The 17,806-nt window shown below is 39.9% G+C and overlaps 1 protein-coding gene across 9 annotated transcripts in view; it reads right to left on the bottom strand.

The window, feature by feature from the left end:
* Window positions 1-1,988: 1,988 nt before the first annotated feature.
* The window catches only part of AAGAB (alpha and gamma adaptin binding protein), a 47,827-nt gene continuing 32,009 nt past the window's right edge, over window positions 1,989-17,806 (bottom strand). For 2 of the 9 annotated variants that reach the window (XM_006920227.3, XM_025038787.1), the window contains 5 exons: window positions 15,569-15,651; window positions 14,626-14,722; window positions 10,379-10,483; window positions 9,894-9,943; window positions 7,279-9,229 (listed from right to left, as the gene is read on the bottom strand). In XM_006920227.3, coding sequence (XP_006920289.1) covers window positions 9,152-9,229; window positions 9,894-9,943; window positions 10,379-10,483; window positions 14,626-14,722; window positions 15,569-15,651 — 413 coding nt within the window. In that variant the 3' untranslated portion in view covers window positions 7,279-9,151. Of the gene's footprint in view, window positions 2,693-5,277; window positions 5,478-7,278; window positions 9,230-9,893; window positions 9,944-10,378; window positions 10,484-14,625; window positions 14,723-15,568; window positions 15,652-17,806 lie in introns of those variants that run through there. The other 7 variants (XR_001517679.2, XM_006920229.3, XM_006920228.3 and 4 more) reach the window with 7 other exon arrangements.

Below are 17,806 nucleotides of genomic sequence, written 5' to 3'. Positions count from 1 at the left end.
ACAGCCTAATTTTGGTGATTGAATGATCATTTTTGGCTACGTTTGGATGATGTCTTAGAACTCTTGATGCTCAGAGCTGAAGGCTACTGCTAAGAGGCAGGAAGTTTTAGTTTTTCCAAAAGCTACTTCGTCTTTTTTCTTTATAGACTAGACTGCTGGAGGAGGCAGCGTAAGGGAAACTGTAGGTAGGCTCGCACCTAGAGGTGAGGACTTGGCGCCATTCTCATCATAGAGGCTGTGTAGGTGCTTTGGGGCATGTGTAACTTTAGCGTCCTTACTTTGTCACAAAACTTATTTTTTAAATCCTGTTGTATGAAAGGCATTTATACATTTAAAAACTTTCTTAAAGGACAGTTGAAAGGGGCAACAGTAGCTGTTGGATAGTGGTTTTACGTTTAGTTGTCCAGGATGCACCGATGTGCTATTCCCCTGCCCCAGGCTCCCGGCCTGGCCACCTTCACCTTGCAGAGTGAGAGTAGTTAGCCATGGGGCACAGGTCCTCTGCCTCACAGCACCTCCCCTGGAGCCAACTTCCATTCCCTTTCCTCTCCTCCCCCTTTCGAACTTTATTTAGTAACTTAGATCCTTCCAGCGCAAACGTTAGGTAGCCGCCCCAGCAGGTTCCGGTTACGGGCCTGTGCTGGAACATCATCTCAGTTGGCCACCTTCCTGGCAGGCTGTAGAAGAGCTGACATTTTAAGACAAGCCTAGAGTCTGGAGCGGGGACTTTGACTCTTAGGAAGAACACACATGAGGGCAAGGCTGCTGGCAGACTTTTCCATTGTCCTTATGTTGTCTGTTGTATTTTTTTATTGACCGTGATTATTTTTTTAAATCATTGTTAATGTATTGGAATGAGCTGTAGCCCATTACTTGTGCTTGTTTTGTTTTTCTCCATCTCCTCTTGGCTTCCTAGAGTTTGGACATATTCCAGTGCTAAGTGCTTTTACTCAAACCGCAGAGAAAGGTTTTCTTTTAGTGTGTGCACGTCATGCATGTATGTGAGAAGGCAGATATCTGATTGCATCCTTAGCTCCAAGCTGCCATTTCAGAGGCTCCCTGCAGGGCAAGAGCTCATATTAGGCAGCTCTCCTTAGTCCTTAAAAGGAGAGGGAGGGAAAGGAAGCTGCAGACTGCTCATGGGCTGGGTTACCAGTAGCAAGAGGGCACGAGTTTAGTTCTGGACCCTGTGATTTACTGTGTGACTTTTGAGTGGCAGAGTTGGGAATGCTCCCAGAAATCTACATGTCTCCACTTCCCTAGAAGAAAGCCTCAGCCTGCTAAGTTGTACTATTTTTCTTGGTGTGGCATAAATGTTCCCTTCTAGAACCCCATCAAGGAACAGTCTTCACAATGTATGCCACCCTTTTATGGAGTATCGGCTATTTCTCAAGTAGGTGGGATAGTAGGAAAATGTATACAGAGGGCATGGATCACAAATGAAGAGGCATCTCTGATGGGTGTCAGTCAGTGGGGAGATGACATACAGGCAACTTTGCAGAAACCAAGAAAACTCACCTGTTGTGTAAACTGGATTGAGAAATTCTCTGTGATTCAATAATTGATTCTTATTTTTTATGCTCAAGTAATGTACACTCTCGCATCCTGGTGTTTTATATTTATATAATTCTTTAAACCGTTCAAGATGGACAACTATATTTAATTTTTTGAAAAAAGCTGGAAAGGTCTCTCCTCCCAAGCGCAGTGGCTGGAAGAATGTGGCTTGAGGGCACAGTGGCATTTTGGCTCAGCATCCGAAACACCAGCCCAGGCTCACCAAGCATGTCACAGCGTGTAAGAACAGGCAGCTGAGTCAAAGACAGGCCCTTCCTAGGGGTGAGAACTTTACACGGAGGGCTGGAGCCCCCTTTCTCCAAGACGCCTTCACTCACCCTCGCTGCTGTTGCAACTTGGCTGTTCTGTTTGGGACGCTCTTGGTGCGTGTTTGCTGGGGGACTAGAACGTGGACGATGCTGATTACCTTCACATCTCAGCCAGCTTGACCTTTTAATACCTTTGTAAAAAGCATGTACGTATTTATAGTGTTTTAGATTTTTTCTAACTTTTGTATCTTACGAGCAGAGCACCTGTTTAAGCATTGTAATATTGTTAAAAGATTTGTGTCCTCTCTCCCCCTCCAAGTACCCTTCTAATAAACTTTTCATTGAAAAGCTCCTGTGCCAGGAGCTCAGTCTCATTTTTGCTGCCATGTCTGGGTGGGGAGATTTACAAGGGATCCCCAGAACGCAGGGCACTGGAGAAAGATGTCTCTAAGCCCAAGTGCACTTTGACCAAGGGTGTGCCAGGCCACTTTCTGCCATAGCCTCATGTAATACCCCACTGCCCTCATTCACTTACTAAGGGTACCATGTAGTGTCAGCCAAGCAAAGTTCAAAAGTCCCCCATGTAGTACAGCTCCCTTGCTTCCCGCATCGAAGCACTGCACAAGTCCCATCGATGCTGTCTCTGCAGTGTCAATTTGTATTCATTTTCCCTGTACTTGAAGGCCTTTGGCAAATGATTAGATGCCACCAGACTAATCTTCCCCCAGGCATAGAGGCAGTTTTAGATTCGTGAAAAAGTAGGTTTCCACTTTCCAGCTGAGGTGACTTTTCCTGTTAGCTCCTGTGAAAATTCATCTTAAATTTGAAACTCCCAAGAAGAGACTTCAAAATTCCTTCCTTGGCTGAATCTTATATTGACCCAAGATGATGTGGATTAAGAAACAGGATGATTAAAATGAATAAACAGAATCTGAGGGAGTGGTGACAGAATGAGACTGGAATAGTCCTTTAGCAGAGCCACTTTTACAGCAGTCTCCTAAGGAACTCACCAGAGTCCAAACACCCCCCCCCCCCTCATACCAGGAGGGAGGCACAGACTTCACAAAATAGAACGGCATCAAATTCCTAACTTTGATTATTTGGCCAGATCTACCCTCCTGCCCCTAATATTCCCCAAGGTTTTATCCAGTCTGATTTTCTCAGAAATACTCTCTAATCTGTACCTCTAACCCAACCTGTTCCTTGAGCTCCACAACTTTAAATACCAGCTGCCTGTTAAACACGATCTGAAACTTAACACCCCCCCAAACTGGATCATCTTCCACCTTGCTCGAGCTAGCTCCCTTTTTTGACTCCCCATTTTCCAAGTCCTGAGCAGCCTGATGTATTTTTCCTTGCTCTCATCACCAGCTGCCCGTTGATCAAACCTCCCTTTTGGAAAGGTCCTATTCCCTGAATGGCCTGGTTCTCCTTGGCCCTCTCATACCATCTCCTCTTTTTCTTGGGCCAAAACCTGCTCTTCCTGCCTACTCCTTCTGGGTTGGTGTTCCTGGACCACTGTATGTAGTCTCGAAATTCCTCCAGAGTGATCTACTTGTGTGATTTCAAGCCACATAAATGCTGATGACTCCCAAATCAGTATTTACAGCCCAGACATCAATCCCAAGCTTCGAACTTGTAGCCAATAACCTGCTGGCTACTGGTACATGGAGTTATGCCACAAATATCTGAAACTCACAATTTAAAAAGTGGAATTCACATTGCCCTTATTAAACCATCTCTTTCATCTGGTCTTCAAGCCCCATTTTTGGCTCAACGATTTACTCACCCTACAGCCAGAGATGTCATAGTCATCCACCCTTCTTCATTCCCCACATCCAAACAGTCCTGTTTCTCTACTCTCATGGCCCTATACAACAGGTCCTCTAGCACCTGGATAACTGCAGTCTGTTTTCCTGTAACTGCATCATTTACATCACCCCCACTAATCTGCCTGACCCTAGATGCACCCTCTCACCCCAATGCACAGCATAAATTCTAAGGTCTTGAATGTGGACCACTTGACCCTCATTCAGCCTCTACATAGCTCTCACAGTTGGCTGCCTTACACTCTGCAACCAAGCAACATGTTCCTTAGACTCTGCTTGGAACATGAACCCCTCTTCCCCAATCTATAACCCCCGCCCCTGACCTTTCTGGCATGTACCACCAGTTCACTTAACTTTCACTAATGCTTTGAGACTCATCTCTCAAATGCTTGGACATCTCTAGGAAGCCTTTCATGAATCTATCACCACATTCTCAACTTGTATTAACTGTATGGCTCTCTCCTCTAGGCTATGAGTTCCTTGAGAGCAGAGCTTATATTTTATTATCCCCTGCTTCTCTTGGCTGCCACGTAGTTTTTATTCAATGAATGAATCAATTAGAGCCTGTATCTAGTAGATTCTACCTTAGCAATATCTTTTGCATCCATTTCCACTGTGCTAGCCTTTAGTGAGTCCATATATATGGCTGAAGGAATGCCACCAGAATATAGTTCCTAATTATCTCTCATAACAGTTACTCATTCCAACATTCTCTTAATTTGTCCTTTTCTAGTCCAGGGATGGCAGATTATGTGGCTAATTTACCACTATTCTCTTATTTCTCTATCCATGGCGAAAACTTGCTAATCACAGTGCTGGGTCCATCCTCAGCCTCAGAATCCTCCTCAACACAGCTCTTCAGGCAGACAGTGCTCATCAATTAGACTTGGCTAATGCTACTGCCAGATTTTCCTGGCATGTAACTATGGTTAGACATCTTTTCTACTCTAAACCTTTGGCACCTTGATTGCCTCCAGAGTAAAGCGCAGGCTCCACAAAATAGGATTTCAAAGTTCTCTCCGATGTCTCTACCACCATTTCTCTAATTCATCTACTGGGGTTTTCCCAACGTAACCCTTCGCTTTCTTATCTCCAAACCTTTGTTTATACCATAACTTCCACTAAGAATTTTGCTGCCTCCACCCACCTTACCTGCCCAAATTCTTATCCTTCCAGCTCAATATAATCATCATTTCCTCTAAGTCAGAGGGTCTCAAGTGTGGTCTCTGACCAGCAGTATGAGTAACACCTAGGATGTTAGAAACGCACATCCTCAGGCACCACCTTGGACCTACTGAATCAAACTCTGGAGTGGGGCCCGCCAGGCTCAAGTTTCGGAACCACTGCTCCATGGTGCACTTTATGCTCCTCCCGACTCTACTCTCTCCTTCCCACAGCAATTAAGGCTGGTCACGGCGCTCTTCACAGTCTGCTCAACACTCTACCTTCTGTGCCCCCTATGGCCCCCTGAGCTAGACGATGATCTCCTAGGGAAGAGCCTGCATCCTTAACAGGTCTGCAAACTCTGCCGTACCTGCCTGCTGCAGTTTGGCACAAGGAGGTTCCTAGTTGGTGTCGGCTGATTCTTATTTCAGCTCTCGCCAGGGTAGAGAAATAGGTTACAGTTGCTTTTTCTCACCTTTAATTTTGAGACGTTCTAACTTCACCATTTATAACTTCCTGAGAATTTCCTGGAGCAGCAAGATTGATGCACACCAAGTCCTTGGGCTCAAAGAGAGTCTTCTTTCTCAAATTATGCTGCTGTTTTCATAAAGTTCCTACCCCAGGATTCACTTAGCTCATGTTTTTACAGCATTAAAGCCATCTGGTTGATAAGAAAGGGGAGAGGAAATAATTGGTCACATCCTTTATAAGAGAGAACCAGGGAGGCTGGGCATGAACTGCTATATTTGACCTGTTTGTGCCTCCCAGATTTATAGTTATGGGGAGAGAGTATTTGAACCTATGAACAGATACATACAGATATTAAAGGATTCTAGAGGAAAAAAGTTTTTTTCTTCCCAAACTTGTATTCCAAAGATGCAGTAATAACCATTAAGTCCACATTTTGAATCGATATTTTTCCAACAGGAAACACAGAACTGTAAATCATTAAGAGCTGGAATGGGGCTCAATGATGTTCCAACAAAAGGGCCACACTGTCACTATTACATCTTCTTAATTCTTCATTCTGCAAATCAGACACACCTCAGAATTGAGCAAGACACTTCCTATACTAGAATTGCCACACACACACTTTGAATAAAGATACCTCAATTAAGAGCAAGACTTGTGATGTTAGTAACAAATATGGGTAATGCCCAAAATATGAAACTTAGAGAATTTCTAAGACCTTTTCTGCAAGAGCTTACATGTCAAAGATGCAAGCATGGATCACTAAATTAAACCCCAGGTGGAATCTAAATCAAAACTAGAACTTTGTCCTGCAGTCAGCATACTACTTTTATGAGACATACAAATCATGGGAAAGTTAACAGGGTGTTGTTTTCAAGCCAACCCTATACTAAGGGTATACTTGAACAGATTTTCTACGCTTTCTCCACCTACGAACCTCGAATAAGATTTGGTATTTAATGACAGAATGCTATGGCTAAATTGTCTTACCTATTTTTAAATTTTGGGAGGGTGAAGGGCAGCTCTAACTCATTACAGCATTCTCTGGAACTCTGTCCCCATCAATCAGAACGTTCAATGAATCAGAACCTCTGACCACACTAGACACATGTTTGCTAAATATAGCTTTGCATCAGCAAACACTCAAGCTCAGAATAGTTCACGGAGCTCTCATCTTACCCTTAGACAGTGATTCTTCTAAGATTGTTTTTCCAGGGCAGGCCAAGGCAGGGCAAGGGGCACTCCACGTACTCTTTAGATGGCCATTGTTAAGAGACTGGCCCAAGGTTAAGGGAATCCGACATCAGCCATGCAAACACGCTTATCTTTACTTCTCCAGAGTGGGAACTTAAAGTTAGCCATATCTCACATTTCATATGTTATAAGTAATTTGCACTAATGGCCTGACATGCTCCATGGTCCTTGAACCACATCCCATATTACTCAGCCATCTAAGTCTAGCTTCCCTGAATCTCCAGCTTCTCTGAATTAGATGTGGCCAAGTTCTATTAATAGAGAGCAAACAAATTGGTTCTGTCAATCTTCTCATACTCTGGCAGGATAACAAATTTTAAAATTATAAAAATATCTATGTCTTCATCACTCTAAAATTATTACATAACACATGATTTTCTTGTGGAATACAAGTTCATTCTCATCTCTCCTTATCTTCTAACATGCATAGACTTTCAAACTTTGTGATCACATTCAACGAACTATCAAATATGAATCTAGACCAAAATTAAGGGCCTACTATGTGTCAGTGTTACACAAACAGAGAAATGTTTAAGGGGAAAAACCAAGTTTCTCCTTTTAAATCCCAGATGGACAGTCCATAATAACTTGTAATGGTACGTATATAAGTCACTTTAGATAGACTGCAACTGTTTTTGCACCATTAGCTCATGATCACTACTCAACATGGGCCTTTGTCCATCACTAGACATTTTTATACCACATGTCCCCTAGAAGGTGCTGATATCCCCAAGTAGTTGAGGTCTTGAAAATATGACTTGATATTATACATATGCATGATGGATTCCAAGACAGCAAGTTTGACAAATTCTTAGATTCTTGGATTATTCACTATTTATGCCTAATCTGACATCCCCTATTACAAAACAACAAATCATAACAATACATATTAGCAGACTTTATAAATTAAGTCACATTTTAATCATCTGGCTTTGTTTAATCCACAAAATCAAGTTCACAGCTTTTTCTAGTCTGTTTCCCTAACCATGTGATCTTAATATATTATCTGAAACCTTTTATGTTTTAAGAAATACATGTTCCACCTTTCATTTTGCAACACAGATTCAACTTCCCTTACATTCCTATGAATGGCTAATGCAGTCACCTCAAAGAGACACTAATGGCATGATAAACTATCATCTCAAAGACTTTTCTAAATAGTAAAAAGGAAGGGGAAAAAAAGGTCACCAAGGAAGACAGTCTCCAAAGTTGCCTGGACTGGCTCTTCCTGAATGCTCCAATCACTGAAACCTCCCTCTGGTGATCACCCTGGCCTGGCACTCTGAGCCCTCCACTCCCTCTGCCATCTGTTTCACATTCTGCAGTGCTTAGAAGATGGTGCACATAGGGGTCTGAAACTTGTTTCTACTTGTTAGCACACTAGACCAAGAAGCAGTTCTCAGCCCATGTGCCAGCACCATCCAGCCCTGGTGCCTGTGCCATTTAGAGCCATGGCGGTGACTATCAGTGAAGGTTCATAATATGCATTACAACATCTACACAAAACAGAAATAAGGATTTTTATTTGCTGTGTTTCCTACTCTTCCTTTGGAAAGTTTCCCTTTGGTGATCGGTTCCCTGGGGCTGACCCGCTCAGCCCTGGAAGTGACACAAGGTACTCAGGGATTAATTACCTCATGTTTCACATCCTTTCCCACCTCTCCCATCCCTTACTGTTACTATTTTGGCAGGGATCAAGGGTATAAAGTGTGTCAACACAGCTCTGACATTTCAAGTACCGGGGAGAACTCTAAGGAAGAAGAGTTTCTTCACAGTAATACTAATGCAAAAATCTCAGTATATGATCACATACTTTCTAATGGCCCATACAGGGAATTCCTTAAGTTTCTCTCTGTCTCATGCACACGCGCAAACATACACACACACACACACGCACGCATGCACGCATGCACGCATGCACGGTAAAGAGGTCTGTTTTATCCCTACCAGAGTAGAAAACCTTTGCCTCATTGATTACAGTCTAAAAATTCACACTGGCTTCTCAATACTTTCTAGCATGAGCTCAGACACTATTTTAATTGAAATGCCCGGAAGCATTTTTTTAGCTAGAGACTAATCTGACGGCCACTATCCTTGGTCCCATCTATGCTACGGCACAAATCAAATCTGCAGCTGCTTCCTTTCTTCCCACCAAAAGCATCAAAGTTCAGAGCAGCAAGTTCCTTGCAAGCAAAAAATCCAGAACACCCGGGGAAGGTGGCACAAGCTCCTGGCCTGCAGTAATCAAGTGTGAGTACAAGGAATGCTACTTAAAAGGTTGACTATGAATGGCTTGGTGGTTTTCTTCAACTTGGGCAAATCACAGACCTCTGAGCCTCTCATCCACTCCCATTCCTAGAACAAAAAAAGTGTATTTGAAAACTTCTCACTCCTTACTGTCGTCATACTCCTCCCTACTACAATATACTGAGCAAGAAAAACTTTCTCTTTAACCTTCTACTTAACACTAAAATTAAGGGGATCCTATAAACAAGTCGGACAGCCCACATGATGATGGGAAGTTCAGCAAAAGCTAACTGGGTTCAGTAGGGAAATATCTCAGGTTGAGAGAGTTACCATCTCTGTTAGTCAGACCCTAGTGTGAATAAATTAGTGTTCTTCATCAGATGAAAGGCCTTCGATTTCATCTCTGTCTCCTCCAATTGCCATCCAGAATGCTTTGGCCACCTGTGGAGAGGAGTGTGCAACAAATTTCAGGCAACAGCTAAATTTCAGCTCATTTCATATGTCATACTTTGAACTGATCAAGACCTAAAATTCTACACCTTGCCCCTCTCGCCCTCTGGCAACACATATCAAAACCCTTGAATACCCTGACCCAGGATTTCCACTTCTAGAAAATTTATACTCAGGATGTAATCAGTTGCATACACTGGTGATGTGTAAGAATATGTGCAGGTCCACTATTTATAGAAGCAAAAAATTCACATGACCTAATTGTCTAAAAGGGAACTGGATAAATTATGAAACATTCATACAATAGAATATCATAAACCATATGTATTTCCTGCCAAGAATATGTGTTGCGTTGGTAATAACAAAACATAACAAAATAACTAAGAGTTTTCCAGCCCAACAGTTGGGAAGGCAAACATCCTGAGTCTCGATGAAAGTTCCATGTCACTCAACATACATTTGAAAAATCTTGGTTTGACTGCAGCAACTAAATTACTATTGTATACACATTCAATTAGTTATGTTAAAATCCAATGAAAAGTTCACACTAAGACACTTCAGAAGTAAACAAGTATAATTAATAAACAAGTGTTATAATTCTAATAGCACTGGACCTTTCATATATACTCAATAAATACCTGACTGATTGTCTCACCTTTTCTGCATGCAACTTTCTTTGCTCGTGAGGAAGCGTCGCAGCCTTGTCTAGGGGGAAAATATATCTTAAGAAACTTGTCTAACAGCACAGGAGAATCTGAAGTGTATGGATATTCTAACGCTAGAAGATGGGAGGTAGGTTTCAAGACATATGTTCATAGTGTACTCATTACAGCTGTTAAGAAGTATAAGTCTTCCCAAATTTTCCAGATGGGAATGATGTAAATTAGTAAGGATCTTACTGATTCCATGTTAACGAGACACACTAAAAGAAAACAGGCAAGAGAAGAAGGGAGAATGAGAGAATGAAAAGGAACATTTTCTCCAGGGAATTTTTATCAACAGAGGATGGCGAAGTCCCCCAGTTTCTCAAAATAGCTGAGACCAGGGCATGAAATCCAATGAGCAATTACAAAATAAAATCCCATATAAAACTAAGGAGCATCAACATGGAAACGTGTTAGACACAATGGATTCACTTACCTTTCATTTCCTTTAATTTGGAAAATAGTCTTTCAAAATTCTCCAAATCTCCTCCACCTGTAGTAAGGCTGGCTAATTCTTGAATATCCAGATCTAACATGGGATCTGAAATAAGTATTCATCACATTGTCACATTTTATTTATATATGTGATAAATACACAGAATCCTAAGGCAATCCCGGCTTTGATAAAAGTCACCACTGAATGAGTGTCCAATGTGTACCAGCTTTACAGCTTCACCCTGCTTGGCTGCTAGTGGGCCCTCACAAATTAACAGTAACTTATTTTATCCTTACAATACTGTAATGAGGCAAGGCATATGCTTCCCATTTTAGAGATGAGAAAGCTACAGCTCTGAGATGAAGTGACTTGCTCAAGGTTACAACTAGTAAGAGTGATCTTGCATTTAGACTTAGGTGTTCCCAACTCTATAGGCCACTCTCTCCACTAACGGACAATGATTCCACAATAAATGCCTGAAATTTATACCAGATTTTACTGTACAACAAATATTTTCACATCTATTACTGACAACCATATATGGTGGTTAAGACAGATGTCACTGTCTGCAATTTACAAATGAAAAAACCTGGGTTTAAAAATGAACTCATCCAAAATTACAGCTATTTGGAGGTAGAGTCGATTTAAATTTCTGTTTTCCTACTACAAATCCTTTACTATTTCTATCTCAGCATGTTGCCTCCTTATCAAAGTTTATTTTTAACCAGAATTTTAACTCATTCTCCACTCCAGGCCAACCACCTCTAGGATGCCCTACCTAACTATCCTGGTCCACACGTCTCCTTCCTTTGAATTCATTCCACACTTAGTGTTTACAGAACTATTTCAGCCCTGACATATGCTACTTTGTACTCTGACATCTCTCCACCATTACTATAATAAATACTACTATAGTAAGACACAGAGTTTACTTTGTGCCTGCATCACTACTCACACCATTGCATTTCATTTTTTAACAGCATTGTGAGGGAAGATTTGTTAACCCTTATTTTACGGAAGGGGATACTAGGGCCAAAGGAGGCTAAATAACTTACTCAAGGTTGTCTCGGTACTAGTGGTCGAGCCATGGCTTGAATCCAGTTGCCCAGGAATCCAAGCCCACAACCTTAACAGTTATATTACAAGGTCTGTCTCTGCATTTTTAGACTGTAAGCTCCCTGAAGAAAAGGATGATAACTTATAATTCTTTGCACCTACTACAATGCCATACAGATAATTTGGTGTTAAAAAATTGGTTAACAAATTTGCTTTAGTTCAATGGGCATGTCATGCTAGCAGCTGGTACTTGGGGCTAGATATAAAAATTTGTGATTTATGTGTATACATGATAACTGAACTGTGGATGTGGCTAGATTATTTCGTGCTTAAATATAGATTTGGAATAGGAGTTCAGACGGAATACGGAGGAATGGCAATATTTAAAGGCTAGGTAAAGGAGGGTAATTTTCCAAAGAAAGAAAAAGAATAATTACAGAAGTAGGAAGAAAACTAGGATATGTGTTGGTTGAGTCAAGAAAAGATATTGTTTTGAAAAGGGATTTATCCATAATATTGAATGCTGCCAAGATGAGGACTGGAAGGCATTTATTACATTCAGTGGTATGGGAGTCCTTGGTGAACTGTTTTAGAGGGAAATGGAGGCAAAAGCTAGATGGGAATGTGTTGAGGAGTGAATGGGAGGTGAGGAATGTAAATAATTTTAGTAAAAAAAGAAAGGAAACATGGAGTTGAAGAAGTGTTTTACTTCCGTTGGTTTGGTTTTACATTAAAAAAATTTTTTTTGGAAATAATTTTAGTCTTATAAAAAGGTTGCAAAAATAGTAGAGTTCCAAATAGCCCTTCACCTACCTTCCCTTAGAGTTAACATCTTACATAGCCACATTATAAACATGAGAAGTTAATAATGGTACAGTGCTATTAACTAAACCATAGGCTTCATTCAAATTTCATCACTTTTTCCACTAATATTCTTTTTTGGTCCTATGATCCAATCAAGGTTCCTATATAGAACTGTCAAATTTCCTATATAGAGCTGTCAAATTTCCTTAGTCTTCTCCAATTTGAGACAGTTCTTTAGTCTTTCCTCATCTTTTATGACTTTGACACTTTTGAAAAGTCCTGGTCAGTTATTTTGTATAATGTCCCTCAATTTTGGTTTGTCTCATATTATTAGATTGAGGTTACGCACCTTTGGCAAGAACACCAGAGAAGTGAGTGCTCACTCAGTGCATCGTAATGGAGAGAAGATACCGATATGTCTTATTACTGGTGATAGAACCTTTGCAATTTAAAGTGGTATCTGCCAGGTTGTTCCAGTATTAAGTTACTATTTTCCCTTTTGTTATAAATATCTTGGAAGAGATACTTTTAGACTATGCAAATGTCATGTTTCTTTTCAAACTTCCATCTACTAATTTTAACATCCATCAGTAGATCTGGCCTGCAACAACTATTACTGTGGTGTGTGGCTAATGGTGATTTTCTATTTCCCTCATTCCTTCTACATTAATTGGAATTTTTCCACAAGGAGGAACAGACCTTTCTTTCGCAGTTGTTTTGTTTGTTTAATTATTTATTTATATCAGTATGGCTTTATGAATATTTATTCTATTCTATGGGTTATAGCCCAATACTATATAAATTTATTTTCCAGCTTCAGCCACTGGAAGCTCTTTCAGGTTGGTTCCTCTGCCCTTTCAGTGTGTCCCCTTTCTTTTTTTGAGCACTTTCTTATTTTCTGGCACTATGAGATGTTCCAGGTTTACCTTGCATTTTTCCTGCCTGACTCTGGTACCTTTTACTGGAGAAACCAAGATCTAAGTGCTGAGTGTATCCATTGCTATTGAAGTATTGTTGCATCTAGGCCTTCTCAGTGGATAGAGCTAGGGAAAAAATATATCTATATATATTTCATATATATTTCATATCTTTATATATATCTATGTACTAACACATGCATACACACACGTATATTTTTCTATCACTCTAACCATAAATATACTTTTAAAAATCATGAGTACATACCGATACCTTTAATTTCAGTCCAGCATCAAAAGGCTCATCACAGTCTTCCCCTTTCCTTATCTGTAACTTCTTTGACAGTGAGAAATCTAGCTCTTTATCTCCACTGTATTTTCTTATTTTTTCAACCATAATATATGTAAAATATGTATAATTTCTAACCCATACCTCTGTGAGAATCAAATTTATTAAGCAAAGTTCAGTATTTCTATTCTTTTATTTTTGTTTTTAGCCTTATGATATCTAGTCAGAATACTGTTTGCCCAAGTTACTTAGGTTAGTTCTTGTCTTCCCTACATCCTTCAGTGTGATTAATAGTTTGTTTTCATGGCAGAGACTTTAGCAGGTTTAAAAGCCAACTGAACCTAATATAATATTGTAGGTCAATTACAGTTCGATAAAAAAACAATAGGAAGAATTCGATTCAAAGGAGAAGACTGAAAAATTATAGAGAAAAAAGATTATATGTAATTTTTTCTTCTTAATATGTTTCTATAACCAATCACTTGAGTTTTCTACATGGATTATTTTATAATAAAAAAAAAATTGTTTAAAAAATTTATTACTGCACATGGGCCCTCTACGGCATAAAAAGAAAATAGAGATGTCAGCAGCTCCCTAACAAAACAACATTTATAGTTATTTCAACTAAGTGTCTCAGCTTTCTGGCTTTTGGACAGCGGATTGGATTCTAGTTTCAGTTTCAAGACCTTCTTGTTAGATACCATCAGACAAGTTATCGAACTGCTCTGGGCCTCACCTTCATAACTTCTCTGCCAAACTTCATTAACCAAATGAGAAAGTGAATATAAAAGAACTTTAAAAGAACATGAAAGGGCTTAGAAGGTTGCATTATTCTTGTTACCATTAATTCTGACTACTGTTAAATACTATGAAAAAACTATGGAATATGGAGATATAAAGCTTGTTTCACCCCCGGTCCTGTTTTAGCTAAGATGATCTGAATCAAAATCCTGCTAAGAGAATTAGAGAGAAAATGGTACCCGCAGATTTGTATCCAATTTATTCTACCTCCTTTTTCTGATAGCCATCGCCAAGGCTCACATTCACTTGGGGGTACACTATCAATTTTCTTCCCTTGTCCATGTTTGGAGTCAATTTCCCTCTAAATGATTTATGCCCTGATATGTTGGCCATTCCAAGTTCCACAGAGCTGTCTCTTGGCAGCCCAAGGAAGAACTTACCCACAATGTTATCAACCTGAGCGTCTGCTGTGTTAGATGCACCACCCCGAGGATCTAAGAGGGATTCAGTCCTATCTGCTGCTGGCAAACAAGGCTGCTGTTGAGGAAAATACACAGAAGCAATAATTTAATAGTAGGCTACTTTAGAATTAAATCCTAAAGGCTCACACTTCTACTTGCTGGCTGGCTTTCGAGAAGCAGTAATAGAAGCTAGAGATAACGAGAAAAGGAAGAAGGATCAATGTTACATAAAAAATATAAACGGCTAAAAATTCACTGACTCAGGAGTATTTTCCCTCAAGGAAAAATTAGGAAGTGTTATGATTTTGCTATGGACTATAAAAACATTGTTTGTTTGTTTTGTTTAAGATCCATGTTTTACCCGAAATGTGAAAAAGTACATGATCATATCACAAACAGCTCAGAGACTGATGAAAAAGATGCCTGGAAAGACAGTGTGGCACTGTCTAATGTTCTCTTGGTTCCAGCACACTGACTGATGGAAAACTCGAACCAAAGCCCTTGAAGAAAGGGGGCTGAAATCAGTCTATTAGGCTCATTGAGGGTAAGGATCTGGCCTTCAGATTTCTTCAGAGCCTTGTACACAGGAAGTACTTAAAAAGAACCATCAATTTTATTTCATTTTTGAAGATACGAAGAAAACTTTGTTTCAAGGAAATCCTAGCACATTTTTAAAATCCCATGAGCAAGAAAACATGGAACAGCCCAAATTGCCCTGAAAGGGCTTACTGTTCTCATGATGAACTAGCCTTCTCTCAATAGGTACCAGGTGCAGAGGACCATTTTATATATTCTCCTTTTATCTATTTTCAATATTCTCTGCCACTTCTTAAGTAGAAAAAATAATAATTGGTATAAAGAATCATAGTGACAAGGAGAAATTAAAGCCAAAGAGGAGAAAAGATCCAGGAAAAATCTTTACCTCTGAGTGACAGGTCTCTGCTGACCCAATGCTATGGTTTGCTCCAGCCAATGAGCTGAGAAGGCTAAAGCCTTGGTTCCTATCTGAAAAGAAAAAAATACAATCATTGAAATTTTTAGTTTACATTTTAAATTGTTAAAATAGCTGTGATGATGAAACAATGGCTATATCCTCATTATAAAAGTTCTAACTACAAAAAGGTTACTATCAATTACCATACTGTCTAAATTCTGAATAATTTTTTAAAATCAGAGAGTATTAGTCCAGGTCAACTACAATGGCAGGGCCATTACAACAAAAGGCCACTCAGCAGTTCTGTTTGCAAAAATTAACAGCACTGATGTTTTCATAGTCACTATGAATGAATATTCCAGTGTTCTAAACAATCAAAAACATTTTTATCTTGTTCTTGGAAACTGAGAGATAACCCAGTATCTTTATACTTAAGATTCTGCTTTTCACTTAAAAAATGCAGAAAGGAGAAAAGCTGGAAATTAATGAAATAAAAAAAATACAATAGGAAAAAAAAACCATTTTTAGAAAATCGATACCAAGGTATTAGCAGGTAAAAAGGAATATCCATGCTTTTTTAAAATAATGTTCTTAATTGTGATATGAGTAGACCATTTGCAATTAAGGCTCCCAATACTCTCAAAATTTGTATTTACAATAGAGGACAAATCTTGAACAGAATGTCTGAATGGATGAAAGTAAAAGCCCAGACCTGAGCTGAGTGTTCCCAGAATCACCTGGGCACGTTATAAACTACCCCAGTATTCAGTAGGCAGTATACTTTAGACTGAGGGAGAATCTTTAGGATAGAGGCCAAAGAATCTGAACTTTTAGCAAGAACTGTAGGAAAGTCTTAGGATCAGGAAACTGAAAATAAGACACTGAGTCGAACGTGAAACCCACATTTCAAGAGTCTAATAGTGTGGAAGTCAAAGAACTTCTATTTCAAAAAGACAGCTTCTTCACCCCTTGCCTTTCCTCTCTCTATCCTTTCCTAAAACAATTCTCATCTTTCTTTACACCACCTACCAACTTCTGTCCTCTTCCCTGCTAGCTGAAACCTGTTGTCAGATGCTCAGTCACACAGAGGTAGCAAAGAAGGAAAACCACGTGCAGTCTCCGTCGTCCTTTCTTGCACCTGAAGATTTCCCTTTTAAACTGGATGAAGCCCCTACGGTGGCAAGCTGTATCTAGGCCTGCACCTTGTTACAGTCTGAACTCTCACCACATGGGCAGTTAGTTGCCTGACCTACTACTGCATGCAGCTATCAACCTAGTACCCAAGCTTTGAAGGTTTCAGTCCTAACAGCCTGCTGCTGCCCTGCTGCTTTTCCTGCTCCGCAACCTCAACAGTGGCAGCAGGGCCAAAAGTGCTCATGCACTCCTGGAGATCCCTTTCACCTCCTCATCCAACTTGTTCATTCTGCAAAAGACTCTCCAGGCCAAATGCCTGAGTGTGCCCCACCCAAGGACTAGGCGCTAAGGTTTCATCAAGGTAGGCTGTGGAGGCTCAGAGGCTGAGAGAAGCAGATCCATGTGATGATGCCCCACACTGATGGTTTCAGAGCCTGGAAATATTTGTTCAAACATCAACATAATTCTTTTTGGTCAGTGTGCTACAGATTTTACAGCACCTGTATGCAGTTATGCAATACTCAGACAGGGATTTCACATGTCTTAAGGATACAGGAGGGTTCTTATACTTTAGGCTCTTTTTACAAAAGGCACTAATAGAGTACTGCTGTAAGAGAGCACTTACTTTTATTACTGGAAATAACTTGGACTTTGAGTAATTTTCAAATCCAATTCACAAATCTCTCCATATTCCACTTCCACAGTTTATGTTTTTCCTCTGTCGGGTATTACCTAAACTTGGCAGGCCATACTGCATGCAGGTCCATGAAGAATAATGCAATACAATGTCAGCTTGGGCATGTTATTAGACCAAAGCAGTCTGTTTAAAATGCCTCATTCTTTACAGTGGCTGCCTCCAAGAAGGGGATCTGGGATGGACAAGAGTTAGAGGGAGCCAGACTTTCCACTGTATACCGTGTACCTTTTGACTTTTGCTCCATGTTCACGTGTTTATCTAAAGAGATTTGTTTTAATTTAATGATTATATGTTATGTGTATTTTGTCATAATAAAAAACTTGAATGCCCCAATTTTAATAATGGATAATATTATTAAAAAAAAAAAAAAAAAAAAAAAAAAGCAGAAAGTATAT

The sequence above is a fragment of the Pteropus alecto genome, unplaced genomic scaffold (assembly GCF_000325575.1).
Source record: "Pteropus alecto unplaced genomic scaffold, ASM32557v1 scaffold86, whole genome shotgun sequence".
Taxonomy (NCBI): Eukaryota; Metazoa; Chordata; class Mammalia; order Chiroptera; family Pteropodidae; genus Pteropus; species Pteropus alecto.
Note: the sequence above shows the minus strand (reverse complement) of the source record. Positions and strands in the feature narration are given on the sequence as shown.